The 26984-nt window shown below is 54.9% G+C and overlaps 1 protein-coding gene across 4 annotated transcripts in view; it reads right to left on the bottom strand.

Annotated features, from left to right (window-relative positions):
* The window catches only part of KCNIP3 (potassium voltage-gated channel interacting protein 3), a 91825-nt gene that overhangs the window by 21652 nt on the left and 43189 nt on the right, over positions 1-26984 (bottom strand). Inside the window, exon 1 of one of the 4 annotated variants that reach the window (XM_045368841.2) lies at positions 18777-19317. The exons of the other annotated variants lie outside the window; for them this stretch is intronic. Coding sequence (XP_045224776.1) covers positions 18777-18879 — 103 coding nt within the window. The 5' untranslated portion in view covers positions 18880-19317. Of the gene's footprint in view, positions 1-18776; positions 19318-26984 lie in introns of those variants that run through there. 4 annotated transcript variants of the gene reach the window in all.

The raw sequence follows: 26984 nt of genomic DNA, 5'->3' as shown, positions 1-26984 counted from the left end.
GGTTGCACACACCCCTAAGGAGAATTTAACTAATGCCTGATGCCCATTACCATCCCCTCCCCCAGCATCATCCATGGAAAAACTCTCTTCCACAAAACCAGTCCCTGGTGCCAAAAAGGTTGGGGACCACGGCTCTAGTGAATGTGGGAACTGGTACAAACACTGTGGAAATCTATTTGCAATTTTCATAGGAATTATGTATTATATAAATTGTATAAAATTAACACTTTGCATAAAATTAACACTGGGCCTAGGACACAGGAATCCTCTCCTAGTATACATGCTACATCCAAGTGCCCAGGAGACACGTTATAAGAATAACCATGGGCGCACTCTTTACAATAATGGCTTGAATCAACCAAACATCCACTGACAACAGAGCAGATAAATAGACTGTGGTTTAGGCCAGGCTAGGTGGCTCACACCTGTAATCCCAGCACTTTGGGAGGCCAAAGCAGGAGGGTTGCTTGAGCCCAGGAGTTTGAGACCAGCCTGGGCAACATGGCAAAACCCCATCTCTACTAAAAATACAAAAATTAGCTGGATGTGGTGGCGGGTGCTTGTGGTCCCAGCTTCTCAAGTGGCTGAGGTGGGAGGACTGCTTGAGCTAGGGAGGCAAAAGGCTGCAGTGAGCCAACGGTCACACCACTGCACTCCAGCCTGGGTGACACAGTGAGACCCTGTCTCAAAAACTAAATAAATAAAATTGAAAAAATAAAAAATACATATTGTGGTGTATGCACCTGATGAAATAGTACACAGCAGTGAAAACATGAGTGAACTGTGTTAACACAAAGCAAGTTACATTTTGCTGAACGAAAAACCAGTCCTAGGAAACCAGTATAAGTCCATTTTTCATAAAATTCAAAGCCAAGAGCAACTGAATCCTCTATTTGTAGGGAAGATAAGAGATAAAATCATAAGAACAAAAATCAAGGAATGACACATACAGATCTGGCTAGGGGAACCGCCATGGGGCTGGGACAGGGGAGGGTGGGTTCACTGGTCTTCAGTATGTTATTCTTTATAACTCACATATTAAATATATGTTTATTAGATGTTAATTGAATTGGTTACAATTTCATTTTCCCAGAGCCAGAGAAAATGAGAGAGCACGTGGGGTGAAGTGGAGGCGTGAACAGACACCTCTGGTCTGGATTAAACCCTGGATGCTTGGACAAAAAAGAAAGCAGACAGCAATCCCAGGAGAAAGGGTCAGAGAATGTGAAAAGGCAACTGACAGAGGGGGAAGCTGGGAAGGCCCACACAGAGGTATTCAAAATCATTAGTATGGAAAACGCACGAGAACAATGAGAAAAAGATGCTACTCATTTAACCTACCAAACCTGAAAGTTACTTGAAGTCCAGCCTTGATCAGGGATGTGGGCAGCTTCTCCCAAGTTCCGGGCTCACCTGCGTCCTTGCCATCTGCACTGGATGTCGGGGAGGTTGTTAAGGGGACATGTCCCAAGTGAGCTCCTGAGCCTCCCCCTAAACCTGCTCCACCCATAGCCTTGCCTGCTCAGTTGATGCAGCTCTACCTGCCGGAGCTCTGGGAGGGCCACACTCAGCCCATGTTGAAGTCCCGCCAGCTCCACTGTCAACACATGTTCCGCCTCTGAGCCCGCCTTTCCCCTCACCTCCCTCCACCCAGGCCCAAGGCTTCTACCCTGGACCCTGTTAGTCTAGTCTTCAAATGTGCCAGAGGAAGCTAGTGTGTAAACATATCACGTACACCTCTGCTCAACAACTTCCCCCAAGCTCTCAGTATACAATTCAAAGTCCTTAGATGGCTGATAAGTGTCCCCAGCTCCCCAGCTCTGACTTCATCTCCCATGTCTCTCTCTTCACTGCCTCCATCTTAGCCATATGGGTGCCCCTCAAACCTACCAGGCACACTCTCCCCGTAGAGTCCCCCTATTGCCAGCCTCTGGTCAAATGTCACCTCCTCCTCAGAGGGACACTTCCATTTCTCTCTATCTCCATCTGTTTCTCTCTTCATTGGGATATTGCTCCCTGGCATGTGCAGATTTCTGTTTACTAGTGCTATGGACTGAACTGTGTCCCTTCAAATTCATCGCTGAAGCCTTAACCCCCAGTGTGACTGTATTTGGAGATAGGGTCCTTAGGAGGTAACCAAGGTTACATGGGGTCACAAGGTTGAGCCCTTATCCCATAGGATTGGTAGCCTTATACGAAGAGTAAGAGAGGCCGGGCGCGGTGGCTCACGCCTGTAATCCCAACACTTTGGGAGGCCAAGGTGGGCGAATCACCTGAGGTCAGGAGTTTGAGACCAGCCTGACCAACATGGAGAAACCCCATCTCTACTAAAAATACAAAATTAGCCGGGCCTGGTGGTGCATGCCTGTAATCCCAGCTACTCAGGAGGCTGAGGCAGGAGAATCGCTTGAACCCAGGAGGCGGACCGTGCAGTGAGCTGAGATCACGCCACTGCACTCCAGCCTGGGCGATAGAGCAAGACTCCATCTCAAAAAACAAAAAGAAAATAAAAAGACTAAGAGAGACAGCTATCTCTGCCTCCACGTGCATGCAGTGAAAGGCCACATGAAGACAGAGCAAGAAGGCAGCCGTCTGCACACCAGGAAGAAAGCCCTCACCAGAAACTGTCCTTGTGGGGACCCTCTTCTCAGACTTTCTTTCCAGAACTGGGAGAAAATACATTTCTGCTGTTTAAGTCCTCCAGTCTGCGTTATTTTGTTATGGCAGCCGGAGAAGACTAAGACACCTGGTATACTGTTGGTCTCTCCCTCTGCAGGGTGACCGCAGCAGGGATTCGGGTCTCCTCGCTGCCGTACCCAGCCCTGGAACAGTGCCTGTGCATGGGAGCTGCTCTGGAACATGTGCTGGGTAGGATTCTCCCAGCTATGTTTCCTCGGGTGAGTTTATGGAGTACCAGCGCCGGCTTTAATTTTAATGCCTCTAGGCAGAGCCTGCCTCCTGTAGATTGTCCCAGGCCCCAGCATTCCCTGATGTTTATACCTGTTGGGCACAGAGTGGGCAGGAGAATCAGAGAAAAAGAGATAATAGTCCAAGACTCAGGTCCAGTGACAGCAGGTGAACTGGTGTCAAGGGCACCTGAGCACGGAGTCTAAGGTGAGCCGAGGCACAGGTGGACACGAGAGCCATCGAAGGGCCCAAAGCGGAGAAAGGGTTGTCTGATTTGCACTCCAGAATGGTCACTCTGGCCACAGGGTTTCACAGTGAAGAGAATGCAGTGAAGGGAACTGGTGGGAGGTGTCAGGAATGAAGAAGCCAGAGTTTCTAGCTGCTGACTTGACCAGGGTGGGGTACGCAGAGTCCAGAATGACCCCGCATTTCTGACCTGGGAAACTGAGTGACTGCTGGCGTCATCTACCAGGACATGGATGTTAAAATTACCCAGAAATGGAAGGTAAGGCAAGAAGATAGCTGCATGGCTTTTCAAAGTAACATTAGAGCACTGTCTACAGGAGACTTGGACTTTTACTATTGATCAGGGCTCCAGCTCCGTGTGTTTAGATGTTAACTTATAGAAGATTGCTCAGGGCAAAATTGTTATGCCAACAAACTCAGCCATTTCCCTTTCTACCTCTCCCCCAGTGCGGCCCTTCTCCTCCTTCTCCAGGGGCTAGTCCTGGGCCACCTCCTCCCCATCGAAGTCCCCATTTGCTGTGGTTTGAATGTTTGTCCCTCCAAAACTCATGCTGAAATTCAGTCACCACTGTAACAGTATTCAGAGATGGAACCCGTAAGAAGTGTTTAGGCCATGAGGGCCCCACCCTCACAAATGGACTAACACCATTATCACAGGAGCGGCTTTGCCCCCCTCTCACTTTCTCTCTCTCTTTCTCTCTCTCTCTGTTCTTTGCCATGGAATGATGATTCAGTAGGAAGGCCATCCCCAGATGCCGAGCCCTCGATCTTGGACTTCCCAGCCTCCAGAACTGTGAGCCAATACATACCTGTTCATTATAAATTACCCTGTTTGTGGTATTCTGCGCAAAACAGCCTAAGACAGAAAACTGGTACTGAGAGTTGGGTGTCGTGATAACAAATACTTAAAAATGGGAAAGTGGCTTTGGAACTGGGTAGTGAGCAGAGGCTGGAAGTCTGGAGGAGCAGACTAGAAAAAGGCCTGTCACCATGAACAGAACATTAAGAGCTCAGAAGAGAAGAGCTGTAGGAAAAGTCTGAAATGTCCCAGATATTAAAGTGGCTGTGATCAGAATGTTGGCAGAAATATGGATGGTGATGAGGTCTCAGAGGGAATTGAGGAATAAGGTATTGGAAACTGGAGAGAAGCCCATCCTTATAGTGACAAGGAACTTGGCTGAATTGTGTCCATGCCCAGTGGCTTCATGTTTATGGAAGGCAGATTTTTTTTTTTTTTTTTTTTTTTTTTTTTTTTTTTTTGAGACAGAGTCTCGCTCTGTCGCCTGGGCTGGAGTATGGAAGGCAGAATTTAAGAGTGATGAGGCCAGGTGCAGTGGCTCACGCCTGTAATCCCAGCACTTTGGGAGGCCGAGGCAGGCGGATCACGAGGTCAGGAGATCAAGACCATCCTGGCAAACACGGTGAAACTCCATCTCTACTAAAAATACAAAAAATTAGCCGGACGTGGTGGCGGGCGCCTGTAGTCCCAGCTACTCGGGAGGCTGAGGCAGGAGAATGGCGTGAACCCGGGAGGCGGAGCTTGCAGTGAGCCAAGATCGCGCCACTGCACTCTAGCCTGGGTGACACAGCGAGACTCCATCTCAAAAAAAAAAACAAAAACAAACAAAAAAAAAGAGTGATGAACCAGGATACCCAGCAGAAGAAATTTCTAAGCAAAATATTGAAGGTGCTGTGTGGTTTCTTTTCATATCATATAGTAAAATGAAAGAAGAAAGAAATGACTTAAAGACAGAACTTATCATGAAGGCATTTCAGGATATTCCAGGCTGCCCCTCTCATCACAGGCCCAGAGCTCTAGGAGGGGAGAATAGTTTTAGGGGATGGGCTCGGGGCCCCTCCAAGGGCCCGCTGCTCCAAACTGCCTTTGGGACTCTGCTCCTCACATTTCACCGCAGTGCTCCTTGGCTGCTCCAGCTGTGGCTCAAGCGGGCCTGAGTGTAGCTCAGGCCATGGCTCCAGAGGGCGCAAGCAGTAAGCCTTGGCAGCATCCATGTGGTGCTAATTCTGCAGGGACACAGAGTTCAAGAGCAGTGGAGGCATGGCTGCCTCTGCCTGGATTTCAGCGGCTGGATCAGACAGCCTGGGGGTCCAGGCAGAGACCTGCCACAGGGGAAGAGCCACTCCAGTGAGTCCTCGCTAGGACAATGCCCTGTGGAGCCACAAGGGCTGGGCTGCCCTTGAGACTCCAGAGCTACAGCCTGACCAGCTGGCAACATCAACCTGGGAGAGCTGCTGCGGCTGCCGAGCCCACCAAAGCCGTGGGGGTGGGGCTGCCTGGGACCCCAGTGTGTCCAGGAGGTAGGATGTGGAGTCAAGGAACATTACTCCCGAGTCTTAAGATTTAATGTTGCTCTTCACGGTTGGTTTTGGAAGTACTTGGGACTAGTTATCCCCTTTTTTCTTGCCGGTTTCTCCCTGAATGGAAATGTCTATCCCACAACTGTCTCACCATTGTATTCTGGAAGCATGTAACTTGTTTAATTTCACAGGTTCACAGCTGGAGAGGAATTTGCCTCAGGATGAATCATGCCTTGAGTCTCACCCACATCTGATTCAGATGAGACTCTGGGCTTAGGAGTTGCTGCTGACATGAGCTAAGACGTTTGGGGGCTATCGGGATGGAATGAATATATTTTGTACGTGAGAAGGACATGAATTTTGCGGGGGTGGGCCGGGCAGAATGCTGCGGTTTGAATGTTTGTCCCCTCCAAAACTCAGGTTGAAATTTGGTTGCCACTGCAACAGTATTAAGATAAGGGACCTTTTTGAAAAAAAAAAAAAAATTGTTTGGTTTTTGAGAGGGGGGTCTCACTGTGCTGCCCAGGCAGGTCTCCAGCTCCTGAGCTCAAGTGATCCTCCTACCTCGGCCTTCCGAGTAGCTAGGACTACAGGTGCACTAGCATGCTTGGCAAGAGGTGGGACCTTTAAGAGATGTTTAGTTTACGAGGGCTCTGCCCTCACGAATGAGCTAATGCCCTTATTGCAGGAGTGGGTTTGTCACCATGTGAGTGGGTTTGCCCCTCTTACTCTCTCTTGCTCCCTGGGCCCTTCAGCCATGTGATGCTTTCCACCATGTTATGACACAGCAAGAAGGCTCTTGCCAGATGCCAGCCCCTCAACCTTATACTTCCCGGCTTCCAGAACAGTAAATCAATACATTTCTGTACAATACCATTACCTACTCTGTAGTATTCTGTTATAGCAGCAGAAAACAGGCTAACACACCGTTGACAGCCAGGAGGGCTGCAATCAAGTCTGAATTCCTCTATCCAACAAGCATTTTGCCACAGGAGTAAAAGCATGAGGGCTTTTTGATGTCTAAAAGTTGTACAGCAGCCTGACAGATTACAAGCAGAGCTTTCTTCCCAGTGTGTAAAAGTCTCAGTCCAGGTCCTGTCCTATACCCCATGTCGTCCTCTCTGTGCAAAAGCTCAGCAAAGTGGCTCGAAATCTTTAATTCACTAAGCTGAAATGCACCAGGTACTGGGCAAGGAGCACTTTTTGGCCACCCCATGGGTGAAGCCTGTGAAACCTCTGAGCTGCACCAGTACCTCTGCAAAGCCCCTCATAGGCTTCCTGCAGCTTGCCACATAGGAGAGAAGCAGAAGCAATGGAAGATTCTCTAAAAACCTCTCGAGCCTATGCCTCCTGCCAGCTGTCACCCATCCGTTCCCCTTTGTGGCAAAACTCCGAAGAGGTGCCATGCTTCCCGGCTCCCATCCCTCCTGAACACACTCCATTCAGATGTTCCCCCCACCAGTACTCCCCAAAGCTGCTGGTCAAGGTCCCCTTGGTGCACTGCAGCACATTCATGCCCCTGTGTGACACAGTGCCCGGCCTGTACCTGACACACGCAGAAGCCAGGGGTGGGCGCAGCTGGCTCAGACAACAGCCAGTCAGTTCCGGCTCCAGTCACAGCAAGGTGAGGCCAGCAAGGTGAAGCGCCAGGCTGGATTGTGACTGGATCTGATATTTCCAAAAGTACGCATGTGGTCACCAAGGGGAACACTCATGGCCTTCCTGACATAGATACCGCATTTCAATACTATTAATTTAATTTACTGATGGGAAGCCCTGGAATTCCTGCAGTCCTGGGTCTACTGAGAGCCTCGGTGTGGCCCTACACTCATGACTTCACATCATACCTTCCTTAGTGACTGTGCACTGGGCAGAAAGAGTGCGTCATCCCCATAAGGCCTGTGGAGACCAGGGAAGAAAGAAGCCCCACCCACTGCCCCAGGGGCCCGGCCTCTAGAGGACCAGAGCTCAGCTCCTGAGAGGTGCAGCTGGCCCTGGAATTGCCCACTGGTGCCTCTGGCTGACCGTCCATGAGGGCTTGGGGCAGGGCGTCCTGCACACCACGAAATGGGGCTCCATAGCCCTGTCCCAGGCCAGGGATCTCAGCCTTCACTTACTCTGCTGCTCAGGTCACTCCTAAACCATAGGGTCCCACAGAAGGTCCAGGAACTGTCGTGCGGTGAGGGGAGGCCTCTGGGGCAAGACTCCCTTTTGAATCCGAGCTGAGCCGTCCCTTTTACCCATCAAGGGGGCACTGGACTTGTAAGACTTCATTGGAGAGTCTGTGGTGAAACTGCTGTGATGCTACTACCTGTGTCTAGGTACGTGACAGTGGAGCCGCTGACCTGGGGAGGAAGGGGCCTTGCCCAGGTTCCCAGCCTAGAGCAACATCAAGCATCCGGCTCCAGCCCATACTGTCTCCTGCAGAGGCCACCCACGCTGGCAAGCCTGGCCCAGCAGTCCCTGGGCCAGCAGCCTCTGGGCTCCTGACTCTACAGGGCACAGGATGAAGGATACCCAACACGACCAAGTGCAGGCCACGTGCATCTTCCCTTCCCACTAACTCCTAGGACACAGGTAGTGATGTGTAGCTGTGGGGGAATGTGGCCTGGGTCATTTCAGGCAAGAAGTGAGGCGAATGTACACTCTGAAAGTGTCTCCTCCTAGGCGTCATGCTACCTGACTTCAAACTATACTACAAAGCTACAGTAACCAAAACAGCATGGTACTGGTACCAAAACAGAGGTCTAGACCAATGGAACACAACAGAACCCTCTGAAATAACACCACACATCTACAACCATCTGATCTTTGACAAACCTGGCAAAAACAAGAAATGGGGAAAGGATTCCCTATTTCATAAATGGTGCTGGGAAAACTGGCTAGCCATATGTACAAAGCTGAAACTGGATCCCTTCCTTACACCTTATACAAAAATTAATTCAAGATGGATTAAAGACTTAAATGTTAGACCTAAAACCATAAAAACTCTAGAAGAAAATTTAGGCAATACCATTCAGGACATAGGCATGGGCAAGGACTTTCTAACTAAAACACCAAAAGCAATGGCAACAAAAGCCAAAATAGACAAATGGGATCTAATTAAACTAAAGAGCTTCTGCACAGCAAAAGAAACTACCATCAGAGTGAGCAGGCAACCTACAGAATGGGAGAAAAATTTTGCAATCTACCCATCTGAGAAAGGGTTAATATCCAGAATCTACAAAGAACTTAAAACAAATTTACAAGAAAAAAGACAAAACACCCCGTCAAAAAGTGGGCAAAGGATCTGAACAGACACTTATCAAAAGAAGACACTTATGCAGCCAACAGACACATGAAAAATGCTTATCATCACTGGTCATCAGAGAAATGCAAATCAAAACCACAATGAGATACCATCTCACGCAGTTAGAATGGCAATCATTAAAAAGTCAGGAAACAACAGATGCTGGAGAGGATGTGGAGAAAAAGGAATGCTTTTACACTGTTGGTGGGAGTGTAAATTAGTTCAACCATTGTAGAAAACAGTGTGGCGATTCCTCAAGGATCTAGAATTACTATTTGACCCAGTGATCCCATTACTAGGTATATACCCAGAGGATTATAAATCATGCTACTATAAAGACACATGCACATGTATGTTTATCGTGGCACTATTCACAATAGCAACGACTTGGAACCAACCCAAATGTCCATCAATAACAGACTGGATTAAGAAAATGTGCCACATATACACCATGGAATACTATGCAGCCATAAAAAAGGATGAGCTCATGTTCTTTGCAGGGACATGGATGAAACTGGAAACCATCGTTCTCAGCAATCTATCACAAGGACAGAAAACCAAACACCGCATGTTGTCACTCATAGGTGGGAAATGAACAATGAAATAACTTGGACACAGGGTGGGGAACATCACACACTGGGACGTGTCGGGGGCTGGGGGGCTGGGGGAGGGATAGTATGAGGAGAAATACCTAATGTAAATGATGAGTTGATGGGTGCAGCAAACCAATATGGCACAAGTATACCTATGTAACAAACCTGCACGTTGTGCACATGCACCCTAGAACTTAAAGTATAATAATAATAATAAAGAAAGCGCTTCCTCCGTGCCGGATGCTGCCTTGAAAGACCTGTGCACACTCACACACGCAGTCTCCACAGCGGCTCAGGGCAGGGGTCCTCTCACTGTGGGCTTGGACCAGGGCAGCTGCCTCCACGTTGGGCTCCTGACACCTGTCCTGTAAGAGGCCGGGACACACACGACCATCTCCAGTGGTCCCCGAGGCCCTGCAGTGGTAGATGCATTCGGGGCAGGTGTGCTGGTGTTCAGAAAGGTCCTGGCTCTGCCGCTCCCTGGCCCTCAGCTTCCTCGCTGATGAAACGAGCCTGCTGATGAGGACAAGATTGGGAGATGCACAAAGTGCCCCCAAGGAGACAGCACTCTCTAGAGGTTGGTTCCTATCACTGTCATCAGCATCCCAGATCTGGAAAGCCTACCCAAGGAGCTGCAGGAGACCTGAGGGACTAGCAGTTTACAGGGCAGCAGGCCCAGCCAGGAACAAGGCACGCAGCATACCCACAGCATCACCACTGGCCCCAGCAAAGCTGGGAGAGGGTGTTGAGGGGAAGGAGAGCAAGAGAACGAGCAGGAAGGATCACAATGGCCCTTGGGCCTGCTCCAAGCCAAGAGATGGCTGCGGATCCAGGAGGCCCCAAGGTCACCTTTGTAAGACCAGGCCCCTGGTGGTCCCCTTGGCCCTGCAGTTAGAGACGCTTTCAGGGCAGGTGCGCAGAGGGCGGGTGCAGAGTGTCTGGGGTCACCTCCCAGGAGGGAGGAGCAAGGGCAGTGGGCCAGACCCTGCACATCCTGGTTCTAGGCATTCTCCTCTTCCCCATCACACCTCACACCTCTGCTGTCTCTGCCGCTCAGGTCACTCCTAAACCATAGGGTCCCACAACCCAGTCTCCCTGCCTCCGCCCCAGCCAGAGGGACCCTCCCTGCAGAGGGTACTGTCCCAGAGCTACTCTAAAGGCAGGGCCAAGACTCCGTGTTACCTGTGCTGCCTGGCAAAAAATGTGTGTTCGATAAGTGTGTGCTATGGTGGCATATAACTTACATTTATTGAACACCCGCTGCTTGCCAGGCAGTGTTGGGCATACTGTGAAGCTCTAAGTGTAGAGACACACGCCCCTGCTGCTCTGAGAGAGCCCACGGCAGGGTGGGACAGGAACACAGAAAATCTGAGGGCCGTGTATCTAACACAACCTGAGGGGGCAGGGAGAGGGCAGGGTCTGGGAGAGTTCCCAGGGGAGACGGTGCCTCTGCTCCCCGCCCCTCACTTACAGGTGAGGAAACCACTCAGACAGAAGTGACTTGTCCACGTGATGTGGAACTCCCAGCCCTCGGCCAGCGCTCCTTCTAGGACTGCGTCCTCCACTTCAGTGCTACTGACACAGGGTCAGATACCTCGCGTGCTGTGCTGGGGCCACCCTGCATGCTGCAGGACGGTGAGCAGCACCCCTGGCCTGTACCCCCCAGATGCCAGTAGCACCTCCCCAGCTGTGACAACCAAAAATGTCTCTCGACGTTGCCAAATGTCCCTGCCGGGTAAAACTGCCCTTGGTTGAGAGCTGCATGGAAATCTGAGCTGAGCGAAGAGAAGCAGCGGCCAAAGTCGAGCCTCATGCCACAGATGTGGTCACAAAGCTCCGGGCTGGGGCTGCATCTGCCTCACCCGCCCGCACCCACTTCTTCTTGCCCTCCCCGTCTGAAGTTCTGAGACCCGAGTTCCTCTTTCAACTTTTCCAAAGTGTTTTTGGCTCAGCACCCTCTCTGGCTAAAGCGGATACTGGGAGGTATGATTATCCTTATTCCACAGAAGAGGAAGGTGAGGTTCAAGGAGGTTAAACATAGAGAAGTCACCCTGTAAGCAGGTGGCCACGCCGGGCTGGAACGGGGGGAAACCCAGTGTGCTAGACCAGGCAGGGCCTGCAGGCCGGGATGCCCAGCTCCAGCCCAATGCCAGCTGCTCCCACTCTGGCCTCTGAATCCGATCTGCTCCCAGAAGGCCCTTCGTGGGGGAGGCGAACTGGACCACACGGCCACATCCAGTGAAGGGCCTGGTGTCAGCTGCTCTCCCTCGGGGATCGGTTCTGTGTGGAGTGGTCGGGGAGGCCCCCACCCAGGTTCTCCGCATGGAAAGCATCTTTCTCTTCCCAGGGCCTTGCCTCCTGCAGAGTCTTGGCCACTTACTCACTCTGTGCATAGGGCTCAGTCCTCCCACTAGGAGACACCCCTGCCCCAGTCAGAATCCAATCCCGCCCAGCTGAGAGGCCCTTACAGCTCCCACCCCAGCACACATGCTCAGTGTTTGCTCACTAACCCATATGGCTAATGGTGGGACTATAGCCATTAGGACAGAGTGCCAGGTTTAGGGGGCAGATGCCTGGGAACCCCCAAATCACTGAAGCAACAACCTGACAGGCTGCACACTCTCTTCAGCCACGGACAGGAGGCCTCCTGCAGGGTGACCAGACTGTTATCAACTCCACACAGGAAAGCATCTGCCTTCCTGTCTCCCTCCTGGACATGTCTGGTAAGCAGTTGTGATGACCAGGGGAGGTCTGGCATTGCCAGTGGTCAGGGCCCTGGCAGGCCCCCCGGCCACCCCCTAACTGGCAACAGGATGTTCCTGAACTGGAAGGCAGGGGAGGGAGAGCTGGGGGGAAAGGCAGGGGAGGGAGGGCTGGGGGGAAAGGCAGGGGAGGGAGGGCTGGGGGGAAAGGCAGGGGAGGGAGGGCTGGGGGGAAAGGCAGGGGAGGGAGGGCTGGGGGGAAAGGCAGGGGAGGGAGGGCTGGGGGGAAAGGCAGGGGAGGGAGGGCTGGGGGGAAAGGCAGGGGAGGGAGGGCAGGAGAAGGAGAGCTAGGGAGGGAGGGAGGACTGGAGAGGGAGGGCTGGGGGGAAGGCTGGTCGGGGGGGCATGGAGATTCCAGGAGGGGCTGCTAAGTCCTGTGCTGGGTCTTGTCCTCAGGTGACCTAGAACCTGGATGTTCTGAGTCCACAACCAGCTGGGCAGCAGCCTCTGACCCCAGGACCACTCCCTCCCTCCCCTGGCTGCCCCTCCTCCCCTTGCCTCCAGGACACAGCTCTCCAGTGTTCCGGACCCTGCTCTTTCTCGCTGACCTGTTAACAAATGCTGGAGGGCCCCAGGTTGGGCCCTTGAATCTGGTCCCCTTTCTGTCCTACCCATTTCTTATTTGTTTGTTTTTTTTTTTGTTTGTTTGTTTTGAGACAGAGTCTTGCTCTGTTGCCCAGGCTGGAGTGCAGTAGCATGATCTCGGTTCACTGCAATCCGGGTTCAAGTGATTCTTTGGCCTCAGCCTCCCAAGTAGCTGAAATTACAGGTACCTGCCACCACGCCCGGCTAATTTTTGTATTTTTAGTAGAGACGGGGTTTCATCATGTTGGTCAGGCTGGTCTTGAACTCCTGACCTCAAGTGATCTGCCCTCCTCGGCCTCCCAAAGTGCTGGGATTATAGGCCTGAGCCACTCCACTTGGCCTGTCCTACTCACTTCTCTGGTGACTCCCCCAGTCTCACAGTGCTATATCCCCACATTTGCCAGTGGCCTGTAAAATTCTTTCTCAGCCAGACTACTCTGATAAATTCCTGACACGTACACCCCAACACCTCCTTCATGGCTCCACTTGGACCTTTTATTTTGTAGAGACAGGCTCTTGCTATGCTGACGAGGTTGGTCTGGAACTCCTGGCCTCCCGTGACCCTCCCACCTCAGCCTCCCAAAGTGCTAGGATTACAGGCATGAGCCAGGGAGGTCCCTGCAGGTCTCTGAGCCACAGAGCTATATGATAGTAAATTTGTTTTGGTTTCAGGAATGAAACCAAATCATCTGGAAACTTTAAAAAATACCCGCCAGGCCCACCCTGGGGCACTGAACCCTAAATCTCTGCCAGGCCCGCCCTGGGGCACTGAACCCTAAATCTCTGCTAGGCCCGCCCTGGGGCACTGAACCCTAAATCTCTGCCATGCCCGCCCTGGGGCACTGAACCCTAAATCTCTGCCATGCCCGCCCTGGGGCACTGAACCCTAAATCTCTGCCATGCCCGCCCTGGGGCACTGAACCCTAAATCTCTGCCAGGCGCACCCTGGGGCACTGAACCCTAAATCTCTGCTAGGCCCGCCCTGGGGCACTGAACCCTAAATCTCTGGGTAGAACCCAGGCACTGGGATTTTTAGGAGTTTCTTGGGGGACTCTCTGCCCTGGGTCCCCCATCAGTCCCTTTCTCTGGGTGACTTCATGGGGGAGCCACTGCAGCCACTTCTGAATCTGTGGGAACCTGTCACAGCAGTGATAGAAAATTAATACATCCCAAACTCACCAGGTCCAAATAGAGCTGCTGACCTTCCCACAAACCTGCACCCCGCCCCAGGCTTCCCCATCTCAACAGATGGCCGCTGTACCTTCTAGGTGCTCAGGCCGATCTTCCAGACTCCTTCCTTCCCCTCATGCCCCACTGCAAACCAACAGCTCTCCCTGGGAAATAGATCTGGAACCGGAGACTTCCCCCAGCCCCAACGCTGTCTCCCTCCGGAATGGCTGCAAATGCCTCTCACAGGATCTGCTTCCCCTGGCGCCTCGCACCCCAAGTCTGATCTCAACACAGCACTCAGCGGGACCCTGCGGAAAGGCAAAGCCACTTCACTCCTCTGCTCGGAACCTTCCGATGGCTCCGGGTTTCTCCGACAGTAAAAGCAAATGTCCTTGCGGAGGTCCACCCCTGGCCAGGGCAGTAGTTTTCAGGCTTCAGTACGTCCCCAGCACCTGGACCTGGGGAAGAGAGAAGCTGCTGGGCCCAAGCCCAGACTTTCTGAGCCTGCAGGTTTGGGGTAGGGGCCTGAAGATGCATTTCTTTTCTTTTTTTTTTTTTTTTTGAGACGGAGTCTTGCTCTGTCACCCAGGCTGGAGTGCAGTGGCGCGATCTCGGCTCACTGCAAGCTCCGCCTCCCGGGTTCACGCCATTCTCCTGCCTCAGCCTCCAGCGTAGCTGGGACTACAGGCGTCCGCCACCACGCCCGGCTAATTTTTTGTATTTTTAGTAGAGACGGGGTTTCACCGTGTTAGCCAGGATGGTCTCGATCTCCTGACCTCGTGATCCGCCCACCTCGGCCTCCCAAAGTGCTGGGATTACAGGCATGAGCCACCACGCCCGGCCCTGAAGATGCATTTCTACCAAGCTGCTGGGCTACTGCTGCTGCTGACCCACAGCACACGTTGAGAGTCCCTGTCCTCGAAGGCCGTGCGCCTCGAAGGCCGTGCGCCTCAACTCCCAACTCTGGCTTCAGAGTTCGCTCACCACTGATGACACTGAACACTGCTCAGGAGAAGTGGCTGCAGTGACTCCCCAATGAAGTCACCCAGAGAAAGGGACTGATGGGGGACCCAGGGCAGAAACTCCTAAAAATCAAAATGCCTGGGTTCCACCCAAAGATTTAGGGTTTGATGCCCCAGGATGAGCACGGCAGAGATTTAGGGTTTGATGCCCCAGGCTGGGCACGGCAGAGATTTAGGGTTTGATGCCCCAGGGTGGGCATGGCAGAGATTTAGGGTTTGATGCCCCAGGGTGGGCACGGCAGGTAGTTTTCAAAGTTCCCAGATGATTACAATGACGATGTGCAGCTCGGTGAAGAGACCACTGGCCCCCCACCTCCACTGCCACCGCTCCTCACTCACTTGGCTCTACCCACTTACCCTGACGACACTGAGCACACCCACCTCAAGCCTCTGTGCTCTCTGCAGCAGCCCCCACCCCTGCTGCTCTGGGCCCCCTGCTCCGTGCCCATCCAGGCAGTAGCTCTCACAGGACCTGGCCTCAGGCTCGCCAGCAGGGGCTGAGACAGAGGGGACAGAAAAAGGCTCCAGCTCCCCCTCTTGGTCAGCAGGTTCCCTCATGAATTTAACAAATCCTCCCCGAGCTGCCGCCTGGTGCCAGGCACTGTTCTAGGCACAGGGTGCTAATGTGAGCAGGACAAAGTCCCTGCCCTCATGCGACCCGCGGCTGGGGGAGAAAGACCATGAACTAACGATAAAGAAACTGAAATACCCAGTATCTTAAGGGAGTGACAAGGCTGTGGGGAAAAATCAAGCATGTAAGGGAGTCTTGGCTCCTACAAGGAATGTGCTAGGAGCCCGGAACCACAGAGGGACAAGGAGGACCTTTATGTCACCAGCACATCAGGGATGCTGCCCACCGGGGCCCACCAACACCCTCCACCAGCAAGGCTCCACGGAGAGCCACAGGGGCAAGCCTTCGAGCACTTGGGGAACACAGATCCCCTTGAGAACCATATTTCAGCACTCCAGGAAGAAGCACCAAACACGCAACTTGCCCATAATTTCAGGAGCTTTATGGACCTTCTGGGCTGGGACCCCACGGTGTTAAACATGGAGTATCAGGCACCATAGCCCCTCAGATGCAGACCCCACCCCCGGCCCTGCCCCACAGGGTCCAGGTCCCAAAGCCAAGACGAGATCCCCGTGATGGCCCTCAGGGCCATCCCAGCAGCTGCAGGCTCTCGCACCCTTGCCGAGGTGAAGCTCGTGGATGGCAGGCAGCTTCTTCATCTCTGATATCCCGTAGGTTACCAGGGAAGGAGAAATCCTAATTAAGCAGACAGGATGAGGACTGCCTTTCTACCACCCAGCATCTGTCACACTGAGGCTAGCCTGGCCTCTGGCCAGGCCCATGCCCTGCTGCCCACTGATTTGCCCTGGTGGTCAGGACAGCCATGCCACCACCCCGGGCTCAGCCCCCTTGTCCATGGATCAAGGGGTGAGCTTCCTGTTCCATTAGTGCTCAGGAAAAGTGACTGCGGTGACTCTTCCATGAGGTCATCCAGGGAAAGGGACTGATGGGGGACCCAGGGCAGACAGGAAGCCTCTTTGACTGCTGCATGTATTTCTAGAAGGCTGCGTCCCCAGAACCCGGATCCATTAGTTCCTAGCAATCCCCAGGGCACCATAACTCTGGTCTATTACAGATGAGAACCACGGAGGCTCAGAGAGGACAAGAGACCCCTCTGACTACACACGTACAGGCTTGGAGTGGAGCTGGGCCAACAGTCTCCTTCCGGCCCCCAACGGCACTGAGGATCGCTCACATCCAGGCTGCTGGGACAGCCTGGGCTCCTCACAGCTCATCTGACAGTTCCTTAGACGTTGCCTGGCCAATGGGAGCTTCCAGGCCCTCGGCTGGCTGACACCATTCCCCACCAACAGAACATCTGGAACTCACAACCCCCTCCCTCTGACGGGGTGGGGGTGTCTGAGTGAGAGAATGGCTCACTCAGTGCTGTTACTGTGAGTATCACTGACCTACTCATTGCCAGTATCCCTGATAAGGATGGCTCACAAAGCCTGCACATTTACTATCCGTGCAAACCCCACTGGTTCGAGCCCGCCACAGCCCTAGGGAGCAGGATTCTTACCGGCCCCACTTTACAGACGGTGAACTGAGGCTCGGACTGTTTCAGGGATTTTTACAGCCAGTTTATGAAGGCGACAGGATCCCAGGATAGGCCTAGCTGACTCTGAGGCTCTGAGCTCCCCCAACTGGATCAAGACCCCAGAACTCCAGGGGTATGAGTGGGCACATGCACCAGAAAACGGAGATTCATGGGAGCCTGAATGAGGTTTTTGGCAGGTGGAATAAACCGTCTGTTGTCTTGTGCATACTGTCCACCTTGCAAAGAAATCCCTCCTCAGAAATCACAAAGGCAAACTTCACACTGCCCCCGACCGTGGGCGAGCCTGCTGTTAGGAAGGTCTGAGGTACTAAGTGAAGTGAGGCTGGCTGTTGCTCCTGGCCACCGGAGGCCCCGAGGATCAGGGAAGAGCAATGGCGAGATCACGGCTTCCCTGGGCACCAGCCACCCTCCACACCCACCCCAGGCTCCAGATGGGGAAAGAAAATGGGACAACGGGACAGGGGATGGCACTCCCTGCAGGAGGCACAGTCCTCTGAGGCACAGCAGCACAGGACGCTCACCCCTCCACACTCTGCCCCAATCCCAGCACCTGTATTTCCCACAAAGTTCCCTGTCACAGATTCCCCTGCTAGGGCCAGCTTCCGGCCGAGTGAAGGCCCAGCCTGGGCCACTTTCTTCCCCATCTCCAATCCAAAGCTCTTGGTGGCATCCCTCTGAGCCACCTGGAGCAAGGCCCTTCTCTCTGGGCCTCACGCACTCACCAAGAGACAAGGGGTGGCAGAGTCCAGTGGCTTCTCAGTAGCATGTGGCCGTGGACTTTGGGAAAAGAGCTAGCCCTGGACACCAAAGGCAGAATGGAGGGAAGCCTTGCTTCCTGCCCCTTCTCGCCCTCAGCAGCCCTTCACAGGGGCTCCGGGCACATCCCCATGCCCGAGGGGTTGCTGGGCAGCTCCCAGGCAGGGGCAGGCTCTCTGTCTCTCATCCCCAGGCCTCTGGGTCTCAGTACTGAGAGCTGGAGCCCAGCAAGGTCAGCAGACTGCTGGGGCAGGCAGGATGCCCATGTCCTCGGAGAGGGCAGCAGGGACAAGAAGAGGACGAGCTAGCCCCTTCCCCACGGTCCAGAGGTGCGGGGCCTCTTTGAACAGGGGGCAACCTACATCCCAGGCTTCAGGGTCCCCTTCAGAACCAGGTGTGCCATGGAAGGGCCCCAGCGGGCCGTCAGTGTCTGATCCAAGTGTGGGTCTGTCTCCTCAGTTAATATTTTATTGGGACAGAAATGTGGCGCCTGCGGGTTTGGTTACTGATCCCATGGGCTTGAACCTTGCTTGGGGAGGGGTAACTGGATACCAGGTGGGGGGCGAAAGGGGAAGCCCCATCACACGGCAGAGGCCTCAAATCTCTCCCCACCGCCTAGTGCCCTGGGCTGAGGGTCCTTCCTGTCATCTGCACCCTGCGCCACCTCCCACTACAGGGCGGCCCAAGCCGGTGTCCTCACCAGGGGCGCTCGGACTGCAGGCCTAGGACGGCAGGGGCTGTCCGCTAAAGGTGTCACCAGGCGCCTCGCTCACACCCAGCCCAAGGGCTGCGGCTTCGTCCCCTCTGGGGCTCCAGGGAGCCCGGGCCCTCTGCGTCTCCTTATTCCCAGGACCAACCCTCCGGAGCCGGGAGGGGGCGGCGGCCCAGGCCGCTCCTCGCCAGACCAGTGCACCCCGGCGTGCGGGTGCCGGTCCCTCCCTCCAGACCACGGGTCTCCCGCGGAGGCGGCGGAGGGGCGGGTGGCCACGCATTACCTTCCATGGATATGGGCTCCAGAATGCCGAACTGCTTGAGGACGGCGATGAACAGCAGCACCACCACGGCCATGGCGCACAGCTCCATGCCCTGGATGCCCATGGCGAGCCGGGCTGCCTGGGGCCCTTGGGCCCGGGCGCACCCCTCGCCCACACACTGCCTCGGAGGCGCCGGGGCCCGTGCAGCCCGCACGGCCTCTCGGGGGCGGCGACGGCTCACATGCCCCCGGCAGGCGGGGCTGCGGGGTTGGCTGGGCCGGGGCCCCGCGGAGGGCGGCGGCGGCGAGCGGGGCAGGCCGGAGGCTGGACGCGGCGGCCGAGCCCGAGCGCAACTTTCCGAGTCAGCCGGCAAACTTCGAGGCGCGGCGGCGGCGGCGCGAAACGCAGCGCGGACGCCCAGCGTGGGCCAGCGGCGCCTCCATGCCCCGCGCGGGCGCCGCGCCTCTGTCGCCCCCTCTCCAGCCCCGCGGGCGCGGGGGCGCGGGGGTCCCGGGCGCTCCCGGCCGCCCCAGCCTCCATCGCCGCTCCCCGCGCGCTCATTGGCCTAGGGGCGGCGGCCACTCCGGGAGGCGTCCCTGCGGCCCCCCCCCGCGCCAGCCCGGGAAGGGCGGAGGGAGCCGGCCCCGCCCCGCCCGGCACGGGCCAGCCCGGGACGGAGTCTGGCGCGTCGCCACCGCTGCTCCGCCAGCGCCTGGAGGCCGCGCGGTCGGCGGTTTCTCCCACGCGCAGGATGGGGCCGAGGGGCTGGGGAGGGGCCGAGGGGCTGGGGAGGGGCCGAGGGGCTGGGGAGGGGCCTGGAGCCCGGGAGGAGGGGGCGGCGGCTGCGCTCTCCAGGGGAGGCGCTGAGCCCGGCCCGCCCCGCTCCGCTGGCCCGCGCGGAGTCGGCGGCGGGGGATCCGGGAAGCCCTCACTGCCCGGCGCATTTCCCGCAACCCGGGTCCTCCGCCGGAGAGTAAACTGGACCCGGGCAGCCCCCTTTGAAAATGCAGAAGTTGGTCTCCAAAGTTCTCCCGTTCCGGAAACCCGCGCGCGCTCGGGCCTTTGGGGGAAGCGTGGGCTTGGCCCTGGCGGCCGCGGAGCGGAGCTCGGGCGCTGACTTTGCTGCGTGACCTTGGTCGAGTCACCGACTCGCAGCCGCCGCCGCCTCCTGCTCCGCGAGGGGGAGACGCGCGCCTCCGGGCGGGCGGGCGGGCGGGCGGCGGGGAAGAGCTAAGCGGATGCGGAGCGCCACGCGCGGGCAGGGCAAGGGCATGCTTATTCGTTTGTGGGCGGCTTTCTTCCTGTCGGGGGCCGTTAAAGGAGGGGAAGCCGCGAAAAGGAAGGAGAAAATAGGGGAGGACAAGGCGTGGCCGGGCGGAGCCCGGGGTCCTCGGAGCCGCGAGTCCGGAGACCCGAACCGGGAGCCTGGCCCTCGGCTGCCCCCCAGCGGGCGCGGCGCACCGCGGGCTTCCCCGCGGGACGGACTCCGCCGGGCAGCGCGGCCACGGCCCGCACCTCATCCTTCCCGCTGCGTTAGCCACGGGAGAAATGCAGCGGGGCCCCACGCCTGTGAGCGCCAGTCCTGTTTGGACTCACGGCCTGAGCAGTTGCAGCTTCCTTCTAAGGAGCCTCTGCCACTCGCTCGGCCATTCATTCAGCTGATGCTCGGCCCCAGGCACAGAGCTTGCTGCCTGGGTGGGGTGGGAGCCGCGGCGTGTGGCTGCCAGGGCCCCCTGGAGCGCGCCTATGTGGGCCAAGCATTTGGGCTTACGTGTGATTCTTAAAGGACTCCCCCGTGGGCATTCCTCTTCCTCCATTTTACAGGGGAGGAAACCTAGGCTAGGGGGCTAATTATGGGAGGGGCACAGGGACAGCCAGGCCTGCTGGAGTTCGGAGCGGGGACTTTCCCGTGACACCAGCCTGTTTCTGGTGGGAACTGAGTGGGAGAGGGCTGCGCAGTGCAGCCTCACTGTATTGCCTGCCTAGTTAAATGTCTGAGCCGTTGGCAATAGTTTTAAGGAACTGTAAATGCATAGCTTTTAATTCCAGTTGATTGGGATGTGGTGATTCTCCACTGACCAAAGGCAGAAGTTCTAAGCAGAGAGGCTAACAATCCCCAGAGAAAACAGCTCTGTTGGAGCAGAGCTGTTAAAGAGCCTCCTGCAATGTAATTTACACACGTAAGTGCTGAGCAAGATCCAGCCTGTGCCCAGGTAGTGCCGGCTCAGCCTCCATCAGTGACCTGTGAAAGCCTAGTGGTACATAACCCCTCTAAGCCTCAGTTTCCTCATCCATAAAATGGGAACAATAATCCAGCCTCTCCGGGAGCTTGAAAGGATAGGATGAGATGCAGGCTGGCACGTGGCAGGGGCTCCAATGCTTGAGATCGAGAATTGAGCATGCAAAGGAGGCCATCTTGGGGGTCCTGAGGCTGGCATCCACCCTTCTTCTCTGCCTCTGTTTCCCTGGGTGCTCCTGAGCATCTTCCCAGTTCCCAGTGAGAGCTTCGATGACTGCCCATAAACCCTGAGCTATAAACAAGACATTGATCCTCTGGCTGTGCCGTGTAAAATATTAACAACGCCTAAGTGGATACCAGGCCTGAGAGCAGAGTGTCCACGCGGCATTAGCCGCCTGGGCTACGGGCCTAATGGATGGGGAGCTGACTCCCAGGCTCACGCACCAGCTTAGGGCCTGTCAGCTCTGGGACCACTGTGGGCCCACTGAGGCTGGGCTGAGGGTCTTATCACAGTCCCCTTGCCTGGGACTTGGAGAAGGAAGCCAGCAGGTGAGCCCTGAGGCCCCATGTACCCCCCACCCACCCATGAAGTGCCTTCCCAGGTGACTGTCTGCCCTGGCGTGCATTTCTTCCATCCCCAGCACACCCCAAGTGCCTCCATGTGGCAGTATGCCGCGTGTGGGTGGCACTCATTGCTTTGGGGGAAGCACAGGCTGGAGGTGAGGCACATGCGAAAAAACCTCTGCAGGGCGGGAGTTAGGGAAGGGCTGCTGCAGAGGCGGGGACAAGTTGAGGGGCAATGTGGGGGGAGCAGTTCACTGGTCTTTGGGGTGACTGGAGAAGGCTGGGGCCCTGAGCCCTCTCCTGAAGTCCTCAGGATGACTAGGAGACAGGGATGCCTTATGTCTTGCTCTAGTTTAGGAAGTTTTCAGAGGAAATTGCTTTGGGGTGGGGGTGGGGGGTCACTCCAAACCTGGACATGCACCCCACAGCTGAGGTCACGACCATTGCTGGAATATTGAAGCTGCCACTCCAGTTCTGTCTCCAACAAGCCAACCCAGATTCTAGCAGCCCTGCCTTGACTGGCTTTGCCTGTGAACTAGCGCGCACCTCCCTGGGCCACACTCTTCCTCCCTGCGTTTTGGCTCTCTGCCCTGGCATCTTCCATGCTGTTACCACAGCTGCACTGGCGGTTCCCAGGGCCTGGGACTCTGTCAGTTTGACCAGCATTCCCTGGATGTCCCATGCTAAGTGTTCCTGACCACCTAGCTGCCCGGGGATTTCAGGAAATCTCCGGACTCGTAAGGGTGGTCTGGGCTGGATGCATGCTGTTTGAGGAACCCATTCCGTGAAAACAGCTCAGCACGCTGGTCCAGTCCCAACCCTCCTGGAGCGGGGCTGGGGGAGGCCTCCCTTACTCTAGTTTAGTTCTAGTGCTTTCTACTGGGCAAAGCAGCCATTATTCAATTTATTTATTCTTCCCATATTTCATGGAAACCGGACAAGAATGCCCAGGAGTGGAATTTCACACCTGCAAGGGTCCTCAAACTCAGCACCTCAAAAGCTGACCTGTTCATCCTTCCCACCCTGCCACTCCCCAAGTCTCCCCATCTCAGTTGTTCAGCCAGAACCCTGGCTCTTACCTTGGAATATCTGCCTGTCCCCACCGCTGTCCACCCTGTCACCACACTCTTGCCCTGTGCCTCCTTGTCCATCTCTGCCCCTTTGCCACCAGCCCAGCCACAGCACCATTCTCCCTCCTGGACTCCGGACATGGGTCCCCAGTGCCTCTCCGCACCTCCACTGAGGTTCTCCTCCTATCTCTTCTCGGTTCAGCAACCAGCATGATCATCTCAAGACAAAAATCAGACCCTGCCCCTTCCCAGTGGGAAACCCCCAGGGGCCCCCTGATTCAGCACTGGCCGTGTTTGCCTGTGTGGCTGGTGATCACGCCCCAATTTCCTTTCCTAGCCTCAGTGCGGTGACTGTGGAGGTTTGCTCAATCAGTGTCAATTTCTCTTTTCCACTCCATACCACCCCTCTGCTGCCACAGTGATTGGCTCAGGGATGGCCACCAGATGGGAGCCAGGACAGTGAGAGCCCTCCATGAGACTGGCCTGGGGAAAAGCAGGAGATTATAGTAGCTAAGTGGCCAGCCTGCCACCATGTGGGAACAGCGGGCCTGAGAACAGAGTCACCTCCGGAGAAAACACAGGAAAAAATAAAGAGAAAGAAACCAAGTCCAGTTGGCAATGCCATGTGCCCCGTGACACATCTAAGCCTGTATCTTTCAGACATAAGAACCAATCAATCTGCCAATTGTGGCTTAAGCCAGTGTGAGTTGGATTGCTGTCCCCTGCAGCCAACAGGGTCCTAACTAATGCATTCTCCACTCCTCACGCAACAAAGACCACAGTCCTAGGAAGGCCCCAGTCCCAGCAGCTGAAGCACTTACTATGTACCAGGTGTTTCAACATGACTCATCTCTTCATTCCTCACAATTCTGATAAGGTAGGAACTGGAAAGGAGGAAGAAGTTGAAGCACAGAGTGGTTAATGCTTTGTTTAAGGACACACAGCTGATAAACCAGGGTGAGCATTTGAACCCAAGCAGTCCAGCTGCAAAGCCTGTGACTTCAATTCAACCTTGCCCCCATGGCCGGGCCCCTCCTCTCTCTTGCTTGTGTGGCTCTGGTGGCACTCGCAGCTACCCGAAGGAGCCCAGCACTCTCTCATCTCGGCGTCTTCGCACGTGCTTTTCCCTGAACTGTGAACTCTTTTCCTCCTCCCTGTCTTTGCCCAGTTTATGCCTCATCATCCTTGGGGTCTGTACTCCAGTGTCACTTCCGCAGACTCACTTTCCTAGATCTCCTGCCTGTCATCCGTCTCCACCCCACCTCCGTCCTTTTCCCTCCTTGCAGCTACTGCAGTGGGAATGTAGATATTTGCTTATGTGTTTATTTGTTTCTGCTCTCCCACTAGACTGCAAGCTTCCCGAAGGGACGGCGACTGCCTGTCTTGTATAAATATTTATTATAATTGACAGGGTTCCCACGACACCTGTTCCCAATTGTTTCAGCAGAGGATGCCCTGGTGTCACTAGCAAGACCACAGGCCTGGGAGTCCAGGAGATCCAGGGCTGAGTTCCTGGTCTCAACCCTAGCCTGTTCATGGATGTGGCCACAGCACATTGCCTCTTTGAGCCTTCCTTTCCTCCTTGTAAAATGGAGTCACTTGGTGATGTTTACCTGCCTGTTGCACAGTGGACTATGGATATGAAAGTGTCTCAAGATGCACAAGAGGGACCTCGTTTCTGGAGAGAGCCTGTTTCCTCAGAGCCAGAACAACCTACGAAATGACACCAAGGGAGCCCAGCTCTCGCGGCCTTAGAGTATTGCCCAAGCCCTCTGTATTAGTTCGTTCTCACATTGCTATAAAGAAATCCCTGAGACGGGGTAATTTATAAAGAAAAGAGATGTATTCGTCTCATAGTTCCACAGGCTGACCAGGAAGCGTGGTGCTGGTATCCTCAATCATGGTGGAAGGTGAAGGGGGAGCAGGCCTGTCTCACATGTAGGAGCAGGAGCAAGACAGAGAGTGAGGGGGGAGGTGCCACACGCTTGTAAACACCCAGGTCTCGCAAGAACTCACTCTCTATCATGAGAACAGCTCCAAGTGAATGGCACTAACTCATCAATGAGAAACAACGCCATGATCCAGTCACCTCCCGCGGGGCCCCACCTCCAACATTCAGGGTTACCATTCGACTTGAGATTTGGGTGGAGACACAGACCCAAACCATATCACCCTTGAATCAGACCCCCAGGGGCTGCACGCATCCCTTCCACACAGCCTCTGCTCTGGCCCAACTTCACATGAAATCTGGGAGGCTTAAGGCTACAAGTAACAGAAAAACCCCATTCCTTGGCTTAAATCATAAGGAAATGTCCAATGTGACACGTAGGAAGTCCAGCCAGAGGATGGCTTCTGGGGCAGCCAGCTTAGATGCAGTGGCACCTGCAAGAACCTGGGCTCTTGCATCTAACGGCTCTGCCAACTTTAGAGCATCTGCCTTAACCACAGCCTGTTCCCATCACGGTCACAAGACAGGTGCCTAATTCCAGATATCACATTCTGACATGATACTGTCCAAGGGGAGAAGAAACCACCTCTTCCGGAATCTCTTACTGTGAGAAAGACTTTCCCGTTAAACTTCGCATGAAAAATCCCCTCATGTGTCATTGGCTACGGTTGCGGCACATGCCATGCCGAAACCAATTGCTGGCAACAGAAAAGAGGCCACACTGTGGCAGAGACTGCCAGTTTGCCACCAAAACCCGTTCTCCTCTCTTCTGCAGTAACAAAGTCTTAGCTACACGTGCAACCGTCTGGCGGGGACTGCATTTCCCAGGCCTCCTTGTAATTAGTGTGGATGTGTGTTGTTGCCAAAGGAGGCTATGAGTGCAGCTTTAGGGATGGAGGTTTTGTTGTTGTTGTTATTGCTGTTGCTTTTGTTTTTGAGATGGAGTTTCACTCTTTTTGCCCAAGCTGGAGCACAGTGGCACCGTCTCAGCTTACTGCAATCTCCGCCTCCTGGTTCAAGTGATTCTCCTGCCTCACCTCCTGAGTAGCTGGGAGTATAGGCGTGCACCACCACGCCTGGCTAATTTTGTACTTTTGGTAGAGACGGGGTTTCGCCATGTTGGCCGGGCTGGTCTCAAACTCCTGACCTCAGGCGATCCACCTGCCTCGGCATCCCAAAGTGCTGGGATTACAGGCATGAGCCACCGTGCCCGGCCTGGGACGGAGGTCTTAAGACAGTAAGTGACTCTCCTACTTGTTCTCGCTTCTCTTTTCCCACTGGCCGGAACTCACACCTGTTGGTGACCAGCCTCAGCCATGCAGATCTTAGGGGTTGGGGGAGAAAACAGCCACAGTGTGGAAAGGGCCTGGGTGCCTGAATGGCTGCATGGAACAGACCCTCCCACCAATCTAGAACTCTCATCTAGGGAGAAAGGGAGAAAGAAATACACTTTTTTATGCCTTGAGGAAAGAGATGAGATCAAGTAAGAGCTATCAATTTGGAAATAGAGGTGGAAAGAGAGATGGAGATACCAGGTATTGAAGGCTTATTCACAGTGTTAGAAAAGCCAATTGCATTTGGACCAAACAGAAGAGATAAGACTGATGCCACTGGGCTTTGGGGGTCTCATTATTACAGCACCTGGTCTGATCTAATTCTTATTTTCAATCTTTTTTTTTTTTTGACAGGGTCTTACTCTGCCACCCACGCTGGAGTGCACTGGTGCAATCTCAGCTCACTGTGACCTCCACCTCCTGGGTTCAAGTGATTCTCCCACTTCAGCCTCCCAAGTAGCTGGGATTACAGGCATGCACCACCATGCCCGGCTAATGTGTGTGTGTGTGTGTTTTATTGGTAGAGACAGGCTTTCACCATGTTTGGCCAGGCTGGTCTCGATCTCCTGATCTCAAGTGATCTGCCCGCCTCGGCCTCCCAGAGTGCTGAGATTACAGGTGTGAGCCACCGCACCTGTCCTGACCTAATTACCACAAGCATGATGATCAGATCAGCCAGGCCTGGCTCCCCTTGTGGCTGAAGGAGGAGGGAGGACACCTGAAACTGGGGCCAAAAGCAGAGCTTTTAGAAGAGGAAGCAGGAGAGGGATAGATGGGGGCAGACAATCGGCAGTGTCTGCACGAACACCCAGCTCCTTGTGGTATTTAGGCACAGGGCCCAGAGCCTCATCCTCCACCCCCTGAGTCAAGATAGCAAGTAAAGGGCGTCACCTCCCTCCAAGGCAGGGCTTTACAGCGGCTGCAGGCTGCGTCCCGTCAGCCTGTACTGATGGGCCTCTCTCTGGGTGAGGCTTAGCCAAGTCAATGCTGCAAGCACCTATGAAACCTTGTGTCTGGGGGTGGCCTTCGAGGAGTCATTAGGAAAGTTTCTCAAACTCAAGAATGCCTGCTGCC

Source organism: Macaca fascicularis, chromosome 13 (assembly GCF_037993035.2).
Source record: "Macaca fascicularis isolate 582-1 chromosome 13, T2T-MFA8v1.1".
NCBI classification, from domain to species: domain Eukaryota; kingdom Metazoa; phylum Chordata; class Mammalia; order Primates; family Cercopithecidae; genus Macaca; species Macaca fascicularis.
This window is presented reverse-complemented; position numbering and strand designations above follow the sequence as displayed.